The sequence below is a fragment of the Notolepis coatsorum genome, assembly GCF_963971535.1.
Source record: "Notolepis coatsorum genome assembly, chromosome: 4".
Lineage (NCBI taxonomy): Eukaryota > Metazoa > Chordata > Actinopteri > Aulopiformes > Paralepididae > Notolepis > Notolepis coatsorum.
In genome coordinates, this window is record NC_140168.1 from 90151407 (window position 1) to 90173511 (window position 22105).

General features: G+C 43.4%; 3 protein-coding genes across 3 annotated transcripts; all 3 read right to left on the reverse strand.

The window, feature by feature from the left end:
• Positions 1 to 1808, reverse strand: hoxa4a (homeobox A4a). The gene is made up of 2 exons (XM_084313399.1): positions 1317 to 1808; positions 1 to 744 (listed from the first exon to the last, which is right to left on the reverse strand). Exons 1-2 carry the CDS (start codon positions 1744 to 1746, stop codon positions 407 to 409), a joined length of 768 nt encoding a protein of 255 aa, XP_084169525.1. The 5' UTR covers positions 1747 to 1808; the 3' UTR covers positions 1 to 406.
• An 8871-nt stretch (positions 1809 to 10679) lies between these two features.
• On the reverse strand, positions 10680 to 13226 carry hoxa5a (homeobox A5a). The gene is made up of 2 exons (XM_084312652.1): positions 12506 to 13226; positions 10680 to 11808 (listed from the first exon to the last, which is right to left on the reverse strand). The coding sequence occupies exons 1-2, from the start codon at positions 13125 to 13127 to the stop codon at positions 11558 to 11560; spliced, it is 873 nt and encodes a 290-aa protein (XP_084168778.1). The 5' UTR covers positions 13128 to 13226; the 3' UTR covers positions 10680 to 11557.
• Positions 13227 to 19863: 6637 nt separating this feature from the next.
• Positions 19864 to 21875, reverse strand: LOC311226607 (homeobox protein Hox-A7-like; the record flags this gene model as incomplete). The annotated part of the gene is made up of 2 exons (XM_084312026.1): positions 21447 to 21875; positions 19864 to 20282 (listed from the first exon to the last, which is right to left on the reverse strand). Exons 1-2 carry the CDS (start codon positions 21823 to 21825, stop codon positions 19864 to 19866), a joined length of 798 nt encoding a protein of 265 aa, XP_084168152.1. The 5' UTR covers positions 21826 to 21875.
• Positions 21876 to 22105: the final 230 nt, after the last annotated feature.

Sequence of the window (22105 nt, forward strand, 5' to 3'; positions counted from 1 at the left end):
TCTCTCTCTCTCTCTCTCTCTCTCTCTCTCTCTCTCTCTCTCTCTCTCTCTCTCTCTCTCTCTCTCTCTCTCTCTCTCTCTCTCTCTCTCTCTCTCTCTCTCTCTCTCTCTCTCTCATAATAATAAACAAATACATATACATTTCAGTTGCCGTCTTGGCAATACGAGGTGAATTTCAAGCTTATGTGAAGGGTGGAGGGGGGACAGGACAGACGATGAGGTGGGTGGTTGTGGGGGAAAGGGGTCGAGGAAATGTGGCAAGGCCCCGGCCAGGGCAGAGGGGGAAAGGGGGTATAACACCATGAGTGACATACTGGAGAATCGGTCCACAAAATTCCTCTCGTGTTATTTGCCATTCTCAGTCTGTGTTGAGTTTGGGTTTGCTTTGCGCGCGGGGCTCATGCAACTATAGGCTCGCGGCGCACGGCGTGGGAACGAGCTGCTGGCCTGTTTTGATTTGCTGCTGCTGCTGCTGCTGCTGCTGCTGCTGCTGCTGCTGGGCTCCCGAGGTCGAGGCCGAGCGGATCTTGGTGTTCGGTAGCTTGTGGTCCTTCTTCCATTTCATCCGTCGGTTCTGGAACCAGATCTTCACCTGGCGCTCGGACAGGCACATGGTGTGGGCGATCTCCACGCGCCTGCGTCGGGTCAGATAACGGTTGAAGTGGAATTCTTTCTCGAGCTCCAGAGCCTGCTGGCGGGTGTAGGCAGTGCGGGACCTCTTGGGCACTCCTCCGCTGTAATTGACTGCGAAAAGAACACGTATGCAAGCAAGCAGGTGTTACATGGGGGGGAAAATGGCATTCAATCCGAAAACATCTATGTTTATCCACCGGGCACATTCAAATTATGCACACCATAAAGGGGTTTTCTTTTTCCCCCTTTTTTTTGGAGGGGGGATGTGTGTAGTCGCGCTATTTATGTCATTTTCTGTTTGATTTCTGTTGTGCGGAAATGACCTTAATCTGGAGATGCCATGTGTGGGAAAGCGCTCGCATCCAGGGGACAAATCAAAGCTTTAGAAAATGATTAACAAAACAGCGGGGTTGGATATTACAGTTTGGCTAAGGTCCAGCCATGGAGGTAGTTTGGGTTAAAAAAAAAAAAAAAAAAAAAAGCAACAAAGGCACATGGCCCCGGCAGACGAACACAAGGCAATAAAATTTACGAGGGTCCTTAATTACCGACCCTGCTGCTCGATAGTCGTAAATTGCCGCTGTAAGGGGTGCTACTAGTGCTGCCTCAATGGGCTGCTTCCGTATGTTCCAGGGGTGGTTTCTCACCGGCTCTACTATTCGACCATGATGACAATAACTCACCGTTCGCACAGTGGACCTTCTTCATCCAGGGGTACACCACCGGCTCCTTGCCCTTCGGTGCGCCGGGATATGCCTCAGTGGCGAGGCTGCAGTCTTTGCTGGCATTCGCCCCTCCGGCTCCACTATCCGGAACCGTGTTGAGGCGAGGAGGACCGTTCTGTGGAACGGGCTGGGGCTGCTGTGCGTGATGCCCATCGTCGAAATCATCGAGACCGTTGGTCGTGGGGACGTTACCGTAATCGTAGTTCGGTTCTGTGTAGTTTGACCTCGGGTAGGATGCCTCGTCGTGATGGGGAAAGCCCGGATCTTTTGGCCGTTCGTAATAATCAGCAGGGGCAGAGATGTTGTATCCGCTCTGTTGATATTCGTCGCATGGAGGAAAGGAAGGTTCGATATAGTTCGAGTTTATCAAGTAGGAACTCATGGTCATTAATTTGTGAAGTGCAACAATACTAATTTTTATCGCGCTGTCGTTTTTCTGATCTCCACAGAACCCTCCTACTCCCTGTCAAATGTACAAAGTTGTCTGGTCACGTGCGGAGCGCCACCAATCACCGTGTCTCCTGTGGGCATCATGTAAACAGGAACCAATAGAAAGCATGGCACTGGCACAACGAAAATTGGTCGGACTAGCTTACGTTGGTGTTTTCCTTATTAAATCAGGCTATATAAAGAAAACCCAATCAAGACACTTGTTTACTCCATGGGCCGAACTAAAGGCGAGGCGACCACATTCCACAGTAAAAAAAATCAACATCGTCCGAAAAAAGACGAGAATTCGGTGTCGAATTTAAGCCCTGGGAAGTATAATGGTCCTTTGCAAACAAACAAAGGACTATATTTCAGTATTTCGTGTACACAGGTGCTGGTTATTGGAATTACAAATGTTTTTAAAAGCACGAGAGGACAAAACAGTTCAGAAATCAAAAGCAAGGATGATCATGGTGCATTTAACCGCGGGTTATCCAAAGAGCAAAGCAAGATGTTCTGGGTCATACTAATCAAAAACAGCGCGAGCCATGCTAGCCCGCGCACCTCAGATCCACGAAGTCAGTTCAAAGAACACGAGACGCCACAGAACTGTATATGAATTGATTGAGCACATCGATCAAGCCCCAATTAATACCAAACCAAATCAAACCAAAGCTATATAACGTGGAGTGAACACTGACCAATGACTTCACACGGTCAAATCTCGGCCCCAAGGCCCTCGTAAATTCATTTTAATCTCCCAGCAAAGTGCATGCTCTTTTTCACAGTTTTCCAAGACATAACAGTTAGACTGCTTTCAGACTCTCATTTCTCCAAAACAATGCAACAAACGTGTGACTGCGTGTGTTATTCTGTTCTCCGTGAATACACCAACATAGTATAGACGTATACGTAAGAACTTATTCATCAATTATCAAATGTGTACAGTTTCTCAAAAGCCCACCACGACACCAAACAGACACTTTGCTCTGATCTAGTCAACAACATACATTTTATTTTAAGACTGCATGAGAATCAGAATAAATATAATCAGGCTGGTTTTGCCCATATATAGGTTGATATACAGTAGCTCTAAACAAACCAGACTATTTTTAAATCATGGATTTATGTGAAAGTGTTCTAAGTCAATAATAAGCAACCTGCAAGCAATTACTACTAATCAGATAATGAATTGTTTAACTGCTAAGAGACGCCTTATCAGATGACTAATTGTTCATAGTTATGACAAACAAGTTGCACCAAAAACACTACCACTACTGTAACAAGATAATTTTACTGTAAACAACGTAGCTAAACAAAGAGTAGCAGCTGGTGTGAACAGTACTAACGAGGCAGTGTAGATTTAAGGCATATTTCACCAATTAGACCTACAAGTGGCACGGCACACATAGGCCCACACACAGTGCACATTATAATAACAAACAAACAATAATAATTATTGTAATTATTAGATCAGTGATAATAATATAAATAGCCAATGACAAGCATGTAGTCTATATATACACATCAAGCAGCATCAAATTCAAGCACCGTCCTTTTCCCACAACTACAAACCGTATCTCTAAAGATTTTAACCCCAAAAACGACAGTATAGGCCCATAGAATATTAAACAGCCCTGACCGTAGTCCCTCTCTGGCACCAGGGGCTCTCCATCAGCCATCCCCACGGCCTGTTTTCTCTCCACGGAAAGGACTAATCCGACGTGGATCACTGTATGCGTCTCCCCCAACACGTAGAAGCAACCCTTCACAGGGTGGCCGCGAACTGTCCGCGAAGAAGAAGAAGGCCGCAGCTGCAAACGTGAAAGAATAAGAGGCCAAACTTCGGAAATATTGAAAGCTTTTTTTCTTTTTCACCCCCTTTTCGCTCCCCCTCCTCTGTATACTCTCCCCCCTAAACAGGGATAACTTCTGCCTGACCCCGAAGTGACACCGATTCCATTTTGTTTCTGATTAATCTTGGGCATTGACAGTCTTTGTTAAACAACAAGGCGTGCCCTTCTCCAAAGAGGCGACATTTTCATATTTGTTAGACGCAGTGACCTGAAGTTCAACCCGGACTTGGACTTCAGTTTTTCCAGGGTCTGCTCGACCCGTGGGAGATGGGAAAGCACTTAGCCGGGTCAGCACCCAGGAAGGTCCCAAAAGAACTACAAAAAAAAGAAAAGTTCAACAAAATCCCTAAAGCCATGTGAAAAAGGCATGAGCTAACTCCTGAAAGTGGAGTTAACGCGTGGATTCCCCAAGTTAGAGAGGACCTGCATGTCTTCTGGACCTGCAGGGTCTGGAAAACACACACCGATGCAAGATGGACATAGTGTCAACTTGATCATATCATTCAACTCTGTTCCCTTCTGTTCCGGTTTAAACATGGTTTGGTAGCTGCTATATATAGCTTGTTGCTGTCGGCCACATACATTCTATTTGTTTTATTTTCTGCTCAAGCAAGCAGAGGCTGGAGTTGTTGTTGATGTTGTTGTTTTAATTCATCAACAGAAATGTAGTCTTCTTTATACATCTCAATACATTAAAAGACAACCAAGGCTGTAAAGGGAGAAGTTGGTATCTATCCCAATGCACCAATCACGGTGAGCAATAACCACACAGAGGACATATGAGGGCCAATATATCAACATAATGTCCACATGAGACTAGGCTACTTCACGTCACACCTGAATTTACAGTCCAGCGCCAATGTATTATATATTAGAGCTGTACAAATATGGGCAGGTCAAGCTGGCTATTATCCACTTACGGCGAGACACTTACTACTTGCCTGAATGACGGCTATCTTGTTTTTACAGGACATTCTACTTGTTGCTGTTGTAAAGCCAATGCCCGCGTTGTCTAGAAAATGTCCACATTTTGAATAGCTTCGAAAGTCACGTTATCATTATGGCTCAAGAACAAAGCACATATCTTAATAAAATGCTGTAAAAGGCAGGAACGGTCCCTGACTTTTATAGATAGCAGTTCCTAATAGTAATGTTTATATTATCTATTCTAAGCCTGCGATATATATAGGCACTTTAGTGCAACGGATAATATATTGGGGCAATACAACACACACACACAAACAATTGGACAATGTAATCGAATTCAACACTATTAAAAATCAACATTTGGAAATAAATTGGGTCCTCACGCTGGGAAACAGGCCTATAGGTTACTACCTCGCCCCCCCCCCCCCTCTTTAATTGAAAGGGTTATTATTTTAAGCTTGATATGGAAAAACAGAATCATACAAACCCAGTTTTTTATAGGGGTTAGCTTATGGCTAAAGCATGTTAGTCCTTCAAACAGGATATACTGTGAAGTGAAGGTATTTAACCAATATATCATCCTGACACGTTACTGTAAATTTAGATTATCAGAGAAGTGCTCTGACGATAGTGACGGAGTGCATATGGTTCCCACAAGGTCTCTTGTCCATACGGAGCCCAGACAAGCAGAATAAAAGATCCCCTCTGCATTCAAGATGAGCTAAACAAAACAAAAAAAACTATTAGCCGGTTTCTCTCACAGGTTTCTCTCATACGAATACCTTTTGCTATATTACACAACTGAAGGGGCATTGAAATAAAGATTGGTGTTTTAGAAGCCTATGTGACGCCGTCTTTGTCTGCTGCTCACTCTCCATCCAACGACATTCACAAAAGCACATTATAAAGCAAGTAAACGCATGGTCACTCAATGATAGGAAATTGTACATACAACATTTCAATTGGGCATTAGATAAATATACCATCTCTCTATCATCTCTTGTGTGCAGCGACAGTTTCTAGTAAAAATAAATATGTAAATAAGAAGAATAAAACGAGGGGAAAGTACGAGGCATTACAGATGAAAATCAGCCTACAGAAATAGGCACACATCCGTAATTTATTATAAGGATATTCATAATGAACTATTATGTAGTGTAAGTGTGGTTATTAACATAAATAATTATTCAGAAAGCCTTATATCAATAAAACAGGGGGGGGTGAAGAGATGGGTTTCAATTTACTTGATGAAGAGACGTTACATGTTGTAGGCCCTTAGAGCTTCTTATATTGCATTCGTCTATAGGTGTATGTTTTAAGGAGCTTCTTATAATGACTGTATTAACCTATAGGTTTATGCTTTAAGTCAAATGTGCCCGCGTGCGAGTGATGGAGCACCTGCCTGCCATTGCAAGTTTGAGCCCAATTGATAAGGAGAATATTCAAAATAGCAGCTTATTGGCACGTGAGCCTCAGAGCGATGATGCAGGCACATTTGGAAACTCTTAGGCAAATGTGATGGGTAATATTTCCTTCACCATGGATGGCAATGTACAAATGGGATCACCAGCGCGTGACACGTGGTCTAAAGGGATTATAAAAGTATGGCTGCTGGGGAAACGTATCAACGTATTTGTGGAGTTCCCGGTTCACATTGCTTCAAAATGTTTTCCATGGGTGTGAAAGAAGGAGTAGACTAGATGTGTTGCAAATACTCACAAAGGGTAGCATAATGTGATGTATTTATATGTAATGTGGTGATGTGTAAATGTCTGTGTTGCTAATGCAATTAATAGAATTTCCCGTTGGAAGTTTGGAAATTTAGGTGATTGTGTGAGTGCTTTCATTTTCATCAAATAGATATGTTTTTTTTAACCAAGTCCCACTGTGGTATTGTCACCCTGAAGTAGTAATGTGAATTATTGTAGTGCGTCCAATGTCTTCAAGGTATCCCAATAATGATAAATGTAACCTACCGTTTAAATAACACAGGCCTATACATAAACTGCTGGATTAGGCTTACTCTGTTCAGGCCTTTTAGACATATAGGCCTATGGATGGTCTAAATCACGGTGTATCTAACTGGGTTATGTTTTAACCAACAGGCCTTTGTGCAGTTTAAAATCTAAATCTATCATTTGGCGAGTTCTTTATTAATATAGGCCGTTCCTTCTCTAAAATATATATAGCAACGAAACACAGGTTAGGTTCATTTCATTAGACAAGTTTGTGTGTGCTAATGATATTGATACGATGCATTTTCTTAAGAAAGAAAGAAAGAAAGAAAGAAAGAAAGAAAGAAAGAAAGAAAGAAAGAAAGAAAGAAAGAAAGAAAGAAAGAAAGAAAGAAAGAAAGAAAGAAAAGAAACGTTCAAGCTACATCTCTTGTCAACAGCACCGCCTTCTGCTCTGTGCCATCTCTTTTCTGAACGCACTCCTCCAAAAGATGTATCTTCTGCCGATCAGGAAGAGAGAGGCTAAATGTTTTTTAAAGGGTCCAAGGGTTCCATTTGGGGGCCGAGGGCCTACCCATTACCCTGTGACCGGGTCGAGAGTATCAATCCTCAAAATGCTAATTTCTCCTTCGTCCCCTAAACATATCAAATGCAATTTATTCAAAGGAAATTCACCAATCAACCGCCCTAATAAAACGCAAGCCACTCAATCTTGGGCCCGGCGACGGGTGGGGGGTCCCCTCCCCCGTGGTCCCTAACGCGAGGTCAGCCCGCTCCTATAGGGTTCACCTGGAGTGCATCGTCCAACATATGTAATTCAAAGCTATTCTATCTTTTGTGTGGAGAGTCAAGATCGCTATTATAACGCTGGCATCAAGCTCCGACTGAACAGATGACGGAGACTTGCTCAGTGCGTAAACTTTTGACCCCAATTTTTCCTTCTCGTCCGCCCGCTATCTCGCGCCCATCAGCCCCGCCCTGGCGAGGCTATACTATACCCGGGCGCCGTATATCGGGCCCCTTGGAACGAAACATTGATTTTAACTATCTGTATCGGTTGTCGTTACAATGCTATTCTCACAAATATCATAATTAGAGAAGATGCCAGTATAGTCTCGCTGAGAATGCAGTTGGAAGCCCATCTTTTCCATCTCGAGAGGAGAGCCAAGCCGATAGGATCCCAACACAAGCCAATATTATGCACATTTTCCATTAGAGTGTGTTAAATCACCAGCCAAAAGCCAGCCAAAAGCCATGTGTTACACACTTAAAAGTTAGTGTCTCCCCCGCTCACACTTCCATGTCCATAGGCTATACAAAATAAAAAATATCATATACCGCCGGCTCTCCATATTCACTCACAGATTGTGCTTAAAGGCCATGCCAACAAAACAGGTCACTAATGTGAGCGTGTGCACGCGTGTGCGTGTGTGTGTGCCATTAGTTGTGTGTAAGTGTTTGCCTTCTCTTCCATACAGAGAGAGAGAGAGAACAGGCGGAGAGTGACACTGAACTTGGCCTAAAGCGAGCCCTGCTGGTGACTGAGAGAGGATGCAGATTTATCTTGCTGCTATGGCTGACCTCCCGGTGAACCTATAGCGCAGGGAATGGCTTCTTTCTCTCCGTTTGGCATTAATGCTGCTTGCGCTGCGACGCATATGGGGCCCCATTTGAATGTTCTGTTTTAGAATGTTGGCGAGGGGCTTTAATTTGGACACAACGGCGCATCGACGGTGTCATCGAATATGATGCTGTTTTCGATTTATGTATCAAATCAAAAGTGCAAGGATGTTGTCAAGGATGTGATTCCATTTTCCTTGAAAATGGGGAATTGTTTACATGACAATAGACACTTTTGCTGGGGGTAAAACTGACGGAAATGAGCAATATGGTTTGCATGCTTAACTATTTGAAAATAAATAAGGTTCAAACTGATTTGGGGGCGATGGAAAAGTCAGTCACGGGGACTTAAGTTCTCTCCACAGAATATCAATTCATTCTCAGAGGTGACCTGAATTTCAATCGAATTCACTGCCAAAGCTGGAAGAATTGGTTAAAGGATGTGAACAAATATAGGCCCACGTTAGCATTTATATCTAAATAATTTCTAATGAGCATTAATCAACTAATACATTTTCTTTATTTTTGTTTAAATGGACTATAATATTTCTAATTTAGAAATATGAAAACTGTAGCCTTGCTACGATTTTGAACTACCATTGACGAGCAACCAGAACATTTACGCAACAAAAGAAACAATAGACAACAAAACAGAGTTGTTATATTCCAAATAACTAATAAGGTATAGAGTCCAAATGGCCAAATCGAATAATACCACGAACCCAATCTTAACCTTTAGTGTAGAAAATAGGATTCAGATATTTCTCATTGTCCTGGTAGAAAGGGTAAATCAAAACAACATAAGGAAACCAGAGATAAAGCGCATGTATGTCAGTGTAAAAAGACAAAAGACGCCTAATGACGCATATTGCATGTTTTTTTGGAGATAGATGCAAGCGGCCATGACTCGGACAATAAGAGGTCACCGCAAAGCGAGAGTGACACTCTCTCGAGAGGTCATCTGAACTTTTACAACCCCCAAAACACGAAATGAGTTGGCTGACACAAAACGGAATTCCTTTTCAAATGTCTCCCTGTTGTTTTTTGTCCCCGTGTTGTTTACTTGACAGTGTTTACTAGCTATCCTAAAGTCATTAGCGTGGAACTCGATGTCCCCGAGCCAAACAACCTGGAACTTCAACAAAAAGTTTTTGGAAGCGAGTCTACGACGTTTACCGTCGCATTTACTGTATATCTCAATACAAAAAAAGAATCCGACGAAGAGTTCCTCCGGTCGACCGCCAGTGTTAACTATACGAGTTGGCCTGCGTAACAGGTCAGCCTTACCAACAAAAATCCACACAGCCTCGAGCAACTTTCTGGCTCGTCCAAAACAGGGGCCTGATAATCCTCCAGTGTAATAAAACTGCAACAACTAGAAGTTTGTGGGGGTGGATACGGACAGAGGGGTAATTACCAACGTGCAAAAATGGATTATGACTTACACCACAGATGGAGGGAAACAAGTTATACGGGGGAAGGAAGCAATTAAATAGCCATGAGCCGGACCCAACCCAGCGCAACATCTGCCGAGACTAGCATTCAGCACTGCACAACTGACAAATTAGTGTAATGGACTAATATGGACAGATAGAGCGAGCGAATACAATCATAACGCTGTTTAAGCACGGGCTGGCTTTTTCCGAGGCACGCGAGCTGCAGTTATCAGGGGGGCTACCGGGCTATTCCGCCCAGAGAACTCACCTCGAGACAGCGGCTCTCTCCTCGCGCGCGTCCGGTCCATCTTGAAGGCGCGGTGCGAGCGAAGCGGGGACGCTGTAATGGTCAAGTAACACTTACAGCCTGCAGAGAGAGAGTCAGACGAAGCCTCGCGTCAGTGCGATTATATGTTATGTGCAATATACTGTCAACTCCCCAAAACCATAAAACTTACTTTAATGGCTACCACGTGACCGTTTATGGCCAGTGAGCCTATCTGGCCGCGCTCCGGATGATTTTTACGATCTAATTCATAGACAAAACCCCCATTCATTTGGCACCCAAATGTCAGAGAGGTAGAGCCGATCTAATAAAGTTTACAGCACGAAAAGTCGAACTGATTCGTCGGGAGTGGCTCCGTTATAGTTTGAGTAGAAGGGACACAGAGTCCCCCCCGGAGCCTGTCGCTGGTTAAGGACCTCATGTCCACGCCTCGAGGTGAGTAAAAAAAATAACTCGATTTTCTAGGCTACCTGTTGAATTTGCAGAGCTATAAATCTAAAGAGAAAGTTTGGAAAGTTTAAACGTCTGAATCTCGCTCCAGATTGTAGGCCGAAAAACGGTTGATTTATACTTCGACTTATAGGAAATATCTTGAATAAGAAAAAGGAAAAAAAATACATATCAAACTCATATTCTGACTTATTTTTAATTTACCCTCGTACAGGCATATGTAGGTCAGTGGTACAGGACATCACAAATGTAGAGCAAATGCATGTAAAAAAAACAACAACATTACAATAATCATACACTCAATGCAAATGTGCTGTTCCAGTAGAAAGTTTATTATCATCATCGTTATAGTATTTTCTCGAGTTCCAGTCATCTTTAAAAACATTTACAAAAAGCTTATCACGATGGATATACATTTAGGCAATGGGATTCACCGTGGGAACTTTCCACATAGAAAATATAATAGAAAACAAAGAGACAAACGGTTGTTTTTTTACGTTTTGTTTTTTTACTAAGATGCCGCAAGGTGAACGCTTAGCAGCTCGTGCAAAACAAGAATATAAGGCAGAGCTACTGTACTGGTACAACACTGGGTCGGAACCACTGTCCCTTTCACGTGTTCACGACGCACACAAACACCACACAAGGCTTGTTTCGGGGGTCTAAGTTATGGAAGCAAGTTATCTGACAGGTACAAGACATCAAACAAATAAATACATACATACATACATATACATAATTACATACATATATAAAACAGAAGGCTAAAACACAAAGGCTTATTTTTCCAACCCACTAATTGTTCGGTTGTCATTGTACTGAGTGCGTTACACAACTTTTACTGTATTTTATTTTCGGTATAGCCCATATTTTCAAGCTTCGACTTCTTTTTTTCGTCTTGAACAAGAAATAAGTTAAACAAACACGTATTTTCATTTGTTTTTTCTTCTCCTCCTCCTCCTCCTCCTCCTCCGTGTCTATAGACTGAACTGTACAGGACGCGTTCCCCCCCTCACATCATAAGCATTTAGCACGTTCAAAAAGAAGAAGAAAATAAACAATATTTTAGGAATTGAATAGGGCGGGTGATTAAAGTGGTTTCGTCCACCGCCCCGGGACAACACAGCCCCATAGAAAGTCTCTCGCGCTTAGTGAGTGGGTCTAGAGAAGTGATTATCACAATCTCTGAATTATTTTTTCGAAGTGCTGACTGCTGAAGGTCGTGGAGTGATAGTGAATATCAAGGCCGGTATCCTCCACCGCCCGCCGCCGCCATGCTCATGGTCTTTAACTTATTGTCTTTCTTCCATTTCATCCTGCGGTTCTGGAACCAGATTTTGATCTGGCGCTCGGACAGACAGAGGACGTGCGCGATCTCGATCCTGCGTCTGCGGGTCAGGTACCGGTTGAAGTGGAACTCTTTCTCCAGCTCCAGCGTCTGGTAGCGCGTGTAGGCTGTCCGCGCCCTCTTGCCCTCCGGTCCCGCGAGGTCTGAGTTGTGGCACAAAGGAGATTACAACAGGATATGAGGAGTACACCCAACATTTGACTCCCGTTTTTTTGTAAAAACCTTTTGACATTCATGACGTGGTTCACTGACATTACATGGGCGCGTGAAAACAGATAGTCCAACAACAACAACAAGTTGAGCTCTTCTTCTAACCATATTCACACTATATATACACACTATATGTATACACACCTTCTTAAATTCAGCTTATATCGGATATCAATCTTCCTATTTCAAAGCTCTTATAAATATAATCAGCCATATAAATGGTGAGTACTGTGTGCATATAGACATAGTTCCAACACATTTGAATAGGTAATTTATTAGAATTAGAATTTACTCAGCTATGTAATATTCTTTATAATCTCAATGTTCAGGTCACGTTCAGTCCATTCTTGACTCTACTATATAATAAGCATATCACACCAAACAGGTGACCGGGTGGCGTACATACATGGGCCACAAGCTCCACAGGAAAGTAAATAACTTATTTTAACCAACTGTGAAATAATCGAAAATAGTGTGCCAAATCTATATCCTTTCGTGGCAACATAAAAACACGGGTAATAAAATTGGGCACAACTTGTCTGACAACTCACACACAGCTTTGCTGTCACGATCCAAAATACATTGATTTGATAGGATATATTATATAACGTTAAAAAAAAGCATTTTTACCATGATTTATATGTAGTTTTCTCATCCACGGATATATCTGCGGCTGAGTTGAGTCGGTGACATTTTGGGAAGTTGTCTGTGCGCTCCCCGTGGGCTTCTCGTCCTCGAGGGGGGAAGCTTTGGACACACACTCCCGGTGGAGCAGCGTGCCTCCGTTCGTACTCGAACACGGAGTGGAGATGGAGCAGGAGCTCGTTATGGAATTCTTTATCGCCCGGAGTTGAGGCTGCTGAGGCTCGATGGCCGGAGACTCGCTGCAGGCGACCGGGGCGCAGGGTAGAGGAGGGTCAGGTGGAGGCGAGAGGGACCCGGTCCCGGTGTTGTTGCTCGCGGGCTCATGAGTGTACCTGCTGGCCGCCTCGACAGAGGACGTCGTTGCAGCCGAGTGCTCCGGGGGGGAGTAGCCTTCATGCGTCCCCTCGTTGCCCACAAAGTGTCCGGTACCGGCCCGACCGACCGTGAGGTCCATTCCGTTGTAGCCATAGCCGTACCTGCTGGAATGCATGGTTGTTGAGTCTCTGTATTGCTCGTTTTCCGAACTATGGTCTCCATAATTATGTAACTGGTAGTCCGCGCCATTGGGATAGCGACCGCAGAATGAGTTCACAAAATAGGAGCTCATTTGTTGACAATTCCACTCTTGTTCGTTGTACGTATTGTTGTTTTTATATTTTTAGTAAGAATAATAAACGTGTGTGCTTGATTTGTGGCTCTTGATGGTTTAGCGCGTTCTATAGCACCCTTGCACAATTTATGATGAATTATGGAAATGAGGAGGACATGTACTTGATTCTCTCTTACGTAGGCACCCAAATATGGGGTACGACTGAGAGTCACGTGCTTTTGTTGACCAGTCGTAAATCCTGCTTGATGACCTCCAGAGGTAAACTCGTGCACAGAGGAAATCTGGGTGGGATCAGGTACGCGCATGCACGCGCGCCTGGGCAGGGCTCTCTCCGGGCCACGATTCGAGGTCTTGGATTGTCCTCGCGCGCCATCCTGTGGCGCAGCCCTCGCACTGCATGTCTGCGGAGAATCGCGAGGCGCGGGCTCCGAACGGGGTCATTCGGAGGTTAACGACCATTGCGGCAAAAGCAATGGGTTCCCAAACAATACAACAACTGAAGTGCTGAGAATGCAATCGCTCTGGGGCCAATGTAGAGAAAGATTCGATGAGAACCCCCCTTCAAAGAAAAGTTTGTTTAGTTTTGCAACAAAGAGGACAGGGATTATGATTTTCAAATAGATGTGTACTGAACATTTGGTTAAATCTTAAATATTTTCATTCAACTAGTCCGTGTTTATTATTTAATTAGAAAAGGAAAACACTGTATAGTGGATACATGTCATATAATGAATATATAATAAGCATATCACAAAATTGAAATGGACGAAGTCAACCATTCCAGGCCTGTCGTCGGCTAAGCGTTCTCCTTCATGCACAGTCTTTACACCTATAGGAAATAGACAGTTTCAGAATGAAAATAAATAGAATATGTTAAAATTATAAAATGGAACCTTTGAATCTTATACATGCCTTTTCGCAAAAAAAACGTTTTGATTCTTTAATTGTCTCTCACCATTGCACGTTGGCGTTGTCGATCGGACTTAATTCTGAAATGGTCTATCTTGATGCATCAGCAAAGAAAAATGCGATTCTGTTATTTTTCAGTTTTTGTGAAACGTGAGATCATTTATTTTTAAATTAATTATTAAAAAAATTATAATAATTATACAGCGGGAAAACGACTACGGTTTTCAAATCACGCACGATACATGGCCTCTTACCAGCTCGTAAAGGATACCCGGAAGATCTTTGGAAAATATCTTCATAAAATAATTATTAATAATTCCAAACGGCGTTGAAGAACTGTCAACGTGTCATTTAAAAACACGATTAAACCAACACTTCTGCATAATATTTAATATTCATACGCGTATGTTACTGGAGCTGTTTCATGATGTTGATATTTAATGTTCCAATAAAGAAAACAATGGCTTCAACTTGACCTGCTCGACATACAGCGTGTCTCGCGCTGTTCTGCCATGACAATCTTCCCCGTCAAAGAAAGACATTCAAGTCCAATTTCCAATCGGTTACTAAATTAAAGGCCTATACGGCTATACTTATACGGAAACAGTTTTTTAGCCTAAACATGAATATAAATCAGTCATCTAAATAGTCCTAGATACTCCTTGTGTGCTCATTTTTGGGTCGTGGTTCGTGCGTATACAGTATAGCCAATGCACTCGTGGACATGGCTATTTAGAGACTCGACCTAAAGAGTAAAGGTTATAAAAGCTGGAGGGACTGAACAAGTAGAGACACAAAGCGGCCTTCCCATCGTATACCGTCTGGGTTCTCTCCGCGAGGACATGTTTATGACACCATAGTCTGTCCAAAGCACCGCTTTATCTTTTGGATAAGTTCACGTGGTTATTCCCCCAAAGAACGGCTCTATAAATATGCGGTGTGTCTCTTACCAGTCCCGCGTGTTGCCAGCAAAGATAGTCTCTGTTATTTGGCACAAACAGAGTGATGGATAATTCTGTCTGCTCCAAATGCGCAAATTGATCTCCGCAGTATAATAGGCCCCCAGGACGGCACGGCGCGCCTTTATTACGCACGAGACCAGATGTGTGCATGGGATGAAAAACAAGAGTTTAACACCCGCGCCCGGTAAAGCAGAGTTTCACCAAACCCCGTGCCTGGTGAGAGGGGCCCTCGCGTTCTGGGGATAGTCCGACCGAATTCATAGACTCTCCACTTACAAATAGAATATAGAATGCCTGTCCCGTGTGTGTGTGTGTGTGTGTGTGTGTGTGTGTGTGTGTGTGTGTGTGTGTGTGTGTGTGTGTGTGTGTGTGTGTGTGTGTGTGTGCGTGTGTGCGTGTGTGTTCGTGTGTTTGTGTGTGTGTGTGTGTGTGTCCGTGCGTGCGTGCGTGCGTGCGTGTGTGCGTGTGTGTGTGCATGTGTGTGTGTGTGTGCGTGCGTGTGTGTGTGTGTGTGTGTGTGTGTGTGTGTGTGTGTGTGTGTGTGTGTGTGTGTGTGTGTGTGTGTGTGTGTGTGTGTGTGTGTGTGTGTGCTGGTTAAAATAGCCACGACCGAACAGCTGATTAATCGCTGGCCAATAGCAACAAAGTTCCCACGAAAATGATTGCCCCCCAGGGGCCACCATGACGTCCAGGAAGTGTCACAGAAACTTATCGTCCGGTTCCACGGGAAGAAGGGTTTGCTTGCTGCTAAACTACTATCGTGGTGTGGTCGTGTGGACCACCGGGCCTCGGCGGGAGGCGCACGAGTGCACATGCTGAAGGCGAGCAGTGCACTCTACCGGCACGTCGTGTGGACCACCGGGCTGAAGGCGCGCAGTGCACTCTACCGGCACGTCGTGTGGACCACCGGGCTGAAGGCGCGCAGTGCACTCTACCGGCACGTCGAGAAACTATCCATTCTGGCGTAACACCGGGGAGGATGAGCGAGTGAGATTTCTTCACTCGTACATTTCCTCATGAATGTCTTTACTGTATATATATATACGATGTGATGTGACCTATATTCGGCATGTAACCAAAACGACTCAAGTTGCATGCATTTAAGACGACTACGTGTAACACTATCCCAATTCATAGCACAATATCCATGGAGTTATTTCCAGTGGTGTTGATGTTTGGCTCACAGGGGGGCCGGGACGGAGGGGCAGCCAAAATAACAGCACATACGCAAAAGCAAAACAGAAGCAATGCCTCTTACTTTAACTTTAACCACACAGAATACAAAATACAAGAATGACTCCCGCTTGCGCAATATTAGGTGGATATGGTTAAAAAGCTTCCTGATTAAAAAAAAAAATAATAATAATAATATAATTAACAATAAGATCACTATCTAATACCCTTTTATATTAAAGATTCAGTACAATGAAAATAGTGTTTTTCAACCTCGTTGCATTTTTAACAGAAGGTATGTTGACGTAACATTACTCCAAATATTAGAACTGTTGAAATTAAATGATGATTCCTTTGATCTCTCCCCTGGATATAACAAAATCAAAACATTTCAGATATCCACTCTGCTTCCATTCTGTGTAATCTAGTCGGGTTACTCTGATTGGCCCATCAGTCAGTCTTTCTGTTGTCAGTAGTTGTAAAGGATATCGATTAGTTAGTCCACAAACAAGCAATTCAACTAGTTTGCTACAATTCCGTTAATTAGAGTGGTTCAAAAGATATCCACGGCAACTGTGACAATGTATTTATCACATGCTAGCACAGTTAGCCAATGTTAATCCCCCATAGCAATCGACCACACTGGACCCATGCATTTGTTTACATTTGAAAGCTTCTTGTATTACTATGGATATAACTTGACATCTCATTTGAACGAACAGAAGGCCACGCCCCCTCAGCTCAGAGAGGCACGTGCACTAAAACAATTATAACACATCAAACGATACATCTGAAGCTGAACATTTCAGCCTAATTCACCACAAGCAGCCCACACACACATTCCATTGTTAATGTACAACCTTAGCTATTAATTCCTTGAGACGTTTCACCAGAGGAATACGTTTGCCTCATTGTCAATTATGTTAAGAAGCACACAAAAATATATTGTGCAACTATGTGACTATTCAAAGAAGTCAGGCGGCTCTTTTAACAATTATTATTCTAGCAGGCCTCTGTTTACATGGACAGCAGTGCTGATTTACAGTCTCGGAGTCGTCGATGTAACGAGGTTATAGGCCTTAATTAAACGTTTTGGACACAACTCAGCATATCATCAAGCTCGTACACATAGTCAAATATCAACAGATATAATATGTAATATGTCTCCCTCGTCGATATATAGACAGAAACGCAAATCGCCTGATAAAAGACTAAACAAGTAACCGAGATGCAGACATCCAGACAGGAGACAGGACATAATAGGCGGGGGGGGGGGGGGGGCTGGTTGCAACCACAACACGGCATACTCGTCCCCGCAAGAGGGAGACAAAGATCACGTTTGCCGGCCACAGTCCATCCAGTGATAACAGGCTGTTGTACATCATCAGGCTTTATCAAACAAATAAAGTCCAGACAGCATGCAACCGTGATCTAAATATGCACTAAGCACACACTGATGGTGAACACATGCAGTTCAGATTCAGACTTGTCAGGCTTATCATTAGTAGGCTACCTCAGGCAATTCAAATCATGCAAGTATAATCATACAAAAGAATGTGCAGACTTTAGGCTTAACCAAGACTCTTTGATTTGAATAACATAGGCCTATAATACGTTATAATGTCGTTAATGGCGTATTTTCAATGTATTTAGTCGCTGTTCTTTGCAAAGGGCTGACAAAAAGCACACAAGTGACTGACAAGAGTCAACGTTCTTACCTTGTTGGAGGTGTCTCGTGTGACTTGTGCACGAGGAGGATGGGGAGAAGCGATGGGCAGGTGCGAGCGCACAGCCCGACGACAATCTCCTGACGCGCGAGCTGAGTCCCACGGATCCACGAGCTCCCGGGGTCAGTGATGCACCGGAGCTCGTTATCGCCATCGCGCCAAAAACCATCAAAGAGCACGACTGGAATATACCCAAAACTGTCCCGTCAGGTCCCAAGGCGACCGCGACCTTCTAGGCGCCGTGTGTCTGTGTAATCGAAAGAAAACTAAAAAAAAAAAAAAAAAAAAAAAATTACAAGACAACGGAGTAGCATAAAGATGTAGAGAATGGGTGAAGAAAGGATCTGTGTCGCAGACTGAGACCGTTAAATGAAGGCTGCTCTATTTTGGTATAATTATATATAAAAAAAAAGTTCATGTTCACGGCTGCTTGGCCATGTGATCATCGGTGGCCAATGGGAAGCCAGGACGCGTCGTAAAGTTGTATTGCTATGTTGTAAATTTTCATAAACAACAACGGATTTATGACCCAGTGCAAGAGAGGGAAGGGAGGAAGGAGGGAGGGAGGGAGAGGGAGGGCAGGTCACAGTCAGGCGCCATTTTACCGAGGGAGAGGAAGAGGGAACACAGAGTTCAACAGTAATTTTCCTTATGTGCCCCATCTCGTATCCTCATAGTTCACATTCCCCAAGCCCTGTGTTTACCCAACTTCTATTTCGACATATTTCCACACATGTTAAACCCCCATAGTGACAAATGTGAACAGTAGTCTATACTGGAATGTAACTGCTTATTTATTACGGCAATTAGCATAACATTGGGCTATTCTAAGTATGCAACACACATGAAAGCAAATAAACAAATGCAAAGACACAAGACATTTTATTCCACGTTTCGCCCCAAATATGTACTTCACAGTCCGTTTCTTTCCAATCAAAATGCCGCCTAAAGATTATTTCCCAAATCTTCATTATTTGAAATAACTAAAACGCGTCCTAATATATCCGTCATTAATTTTGAAAAGAAAAATAAGCATATCATATCAAATTATTGATAACAGACAGACTGAAAACAAATAAAAGTGCGCGAAAAACAAAGATTCATTATTGACAAACAATAAGACTTAAACGTGAAATTAAAAGACCAAATAGAAACAAAATAGTAAAAACACCTCAAACACGCCAGCACGAGACTTTCACGCTTCCAAGCTATCAATGTTGAAAGACAACTGGGCAACAGGACCTACTAGAGATCTGAGGTAGACTCCACACGTTCACATTAACGTCATGCTAATGTTTTCTTTTTTTCATTCTGGGGGCCCACATAACCAACACTGGAATTAACACTGTTGACATAATACAATAATGGTTAAGGGTCCTATATATACTGGAAAAAGGTTGCCCATGAGCTGGATACAAATATGGATGCACACAAAAAAAGTTAAACACAATTCACTTTTGATATTATTCGAAATAAGGCACTTTTACGCAGACGTTTGTATTTATTTCCTGTTCGAAATACATCCTCATGCGAAAAAAGCTCATCGAATATATAGGTAGTTTAATTTAGAGTCACTTGCAACAAGTTAAATTCAACGATATAGCTTAGTTTTAATGCAGCCTCGTTCTTCATCAAGGAATGTCGTCTCAGTAGTAAAATATAATGGTTAAATAGCCTTTAATGAACTCTAATGCTATAGCCTTCGATTGTGTACAAAAGCATAAACCTTTATAGTTTAGATAGGTAGTAAATGTTTCCCTTTCATGTGCTAAGCCTTTCCATTTATTTGGAGAACGTGTTCCCAGGCATAAATAGGCTACATTGTTAAATACTGACTATTCTAAAGTGTCTTCAGTAGCCTATATATAGTCTTTCAGTTCGAATCGATCTAAAATACCCCGATCGAACAGAGCGCATTGATTGTATAAGAGTTTGTATCTTATATATCTTTTTATATTACATTCATGGTGTGTTTATTTTATGTATGGCCTCAAAGTCTTTCTCTCCTTCCTTCACAGCTGTTTCTGAAGCCACACAGGGGGGGTCTTCTTCCTCTTCCGCCATCACGGTCTCCTCCTCGGCCTCGGACCGTCGGCTCGGTCCCTCGGCTGCCGTGGCGCCGCCTTCTTCTCGGTCCCCGGCGGCGACGTCATCATCACCGGTCACCGGGGCCGGAGGCTCGTGCTCGTGCTTGTGGTCCTTCTTCCACTTCATCCTTCGGTTCTGGAACCAGATTTTGATCTGACGCTCGGTGAGGCAGAGCGCGTGGGCGATCTCCACGCGCCTCCGGCGGGTCAGGTAGCGGTTGAAGTGGAACTCCTTCTCCAGCTCCAGCGTCTGGTACCGGGAGTAGGTCTGCCGTCCGCGCTTTCGGTTCGGGTCTGTGAGAGAGAACAGCGTTCACAAGGCGCCTACTAAACACATTTAGTTTTAGCCTATACTAAAACTGTGGAGTTTTGTGTAGCTGTGCATATTATTAAATTATATATGTATGTCATCAATGTGATACTAAAACCCATTGTCTATAAGTGACAGAACTGTAAAGGCATGCCTTTGTGTTTGAGATTATGGTGTTGGAGTTGGTGTCACTGAGGCAATAAACGCTTGTTGGTGGTTAATAATCTGGGTCTCGTTATTTTTATGATTCGAAGTGTTGACGCAGCCATTAGTTGATTTTCCTCACTTCTATATTTAAACACAATCCCTACAAGAACAACGGCTATTTAAAGTATAGACACGCGAGAATGTATACAAGCCATTATGTACCGCATACCTTTCCAATTAAAATACTGTGTTGGTCCCACTCACGGGGCACGCGCAATTATAGGCCATGCGTTTTTTTCTATACATTTCTTCTATAAAAAAATAACTGAATTATCTAGTTTTTGAATTACTTGATTTATAAGCCATATATATATATACACACACCATGTTTACAATATGGAATTAACAGCTACACCACCAGCACGGCTAGGCTTTCATTCCCACACGATTCTTTTCTGAATCATTGAATTATCTATTTTTGTTGTTGTTGTTGTATGACTTCCATCCTATCGACCTTACTATACAGGGGGGTATATTGGAGTGTCTTTGTAAACGTCACAACGGTGTGTACAAACAGGTTTCTTAAAAATGCCAATAGCTAACTGCTGTGCAGGGACCCAATTAAAGGGAGGAACTGTGCCGGCTGCAGAGAGAGAGAGAGAGCTGATTTACACAACAGACCGGTCTTTTTTACTGCAGCCACAAAGGGGAGAAGACGCGAAGAGAGTAATACGAGTGCAGAGAAAACCCCCGGCGGCAAGGTCTCAGCGCAATGAACATTACAGAAGCGTTGGGCTTAATTAATTTATGGCCGCAGAACTCATTACTTGTGCAATAAAAGTTTTACGATTCTTTCCATGCGATACCTACTATGGCTTCACGAAATTAATTGAACCATTAAGGGCCAAGGTAAGTAGCCCAAGGTTTACTAAATGCATTGGCATGACAGTAGTGTGTTGTATAGCATGCAGAGACGCGTAATAAGCAACAACACAACATACCTGACGTTCTCATCCAGGGGTACATCCGGTAGTGTTTGTCCGCCGGCGAGGCGAGGGGGCCGGGCCCCGGCTGGACGCTGCAGCTGTCGGCGAACAGGCGAGTCTGGTCGAAGGAGGCGCAGTGCAGGCTGTGCACGTCCGGTGCCTGATGGCCGTAGCCCGGGGTAAACATAGGGTGGCCCTGGTACATAGCATTATTGACGCCATAAACCCCCGTCAGAGACGGTGGATGATAGGGGAGAGCTGCAGTGCCGCGAGCAGCCGAGTCGAGCTCCTCCCCACTGGGTCCAATAGCGCAAGATCCCCGGTCTGCATTTGGGAAAAGAGAACCGCCCGCCGTATATTTGCTAAAAAGCCCGTCCACATAATAAGAACTCATATTTTTTCTCTCTGATTTGTTGGCCCAGAATCTTCAGTGTCGTTTTTACGAGGTAGTGTGTGATATATGACAGCAATACACCCTAGATTTACACCAAACCCCATTTTCCCTAGGACCAAAGAACTCACCCACGTGACCCAGGCCAGAGCGCCGTCAGCCAATCACCGAGCAGCCATATATTTCATTATGGTGCAGACTGCAGAATCGGATTAACACTTCACACACTCTCTCTCTCTCTCTCTCTCTCTCTCTCTCTCTCTCTCTCTCTCTCTCTCTCTCT

Coding starts and splice junctions, on each gene's coding strand:
- hoxa4a (XM_084313399.1), bottom strand. CDS start 1,746: ATGACCATGAGTTCCTACTTGATAAACTCGAACTATATCGAACCTTCC. Junction 745..1,316: donor GAAGGTCCACTGTGCGAACG/GTGAGTTATTGT, acceptor TTCTTTTCGCAG/TCAATTACAGCGGAGGAGTG.
- hoxa5a (XM_084312652.1), bottom strand. CDS start 13,127: ATGAGCTCCTATTTTGTGAACTCATTCTGCGGTCGCTATCCCAATGGC. Junction 11,809..12,505: donor AAAACTACATATAAATCATG/GTAAAAATGCTT, acceptor GCCACAACTCAG/ACCTCGCGGGACCGGAGGGC.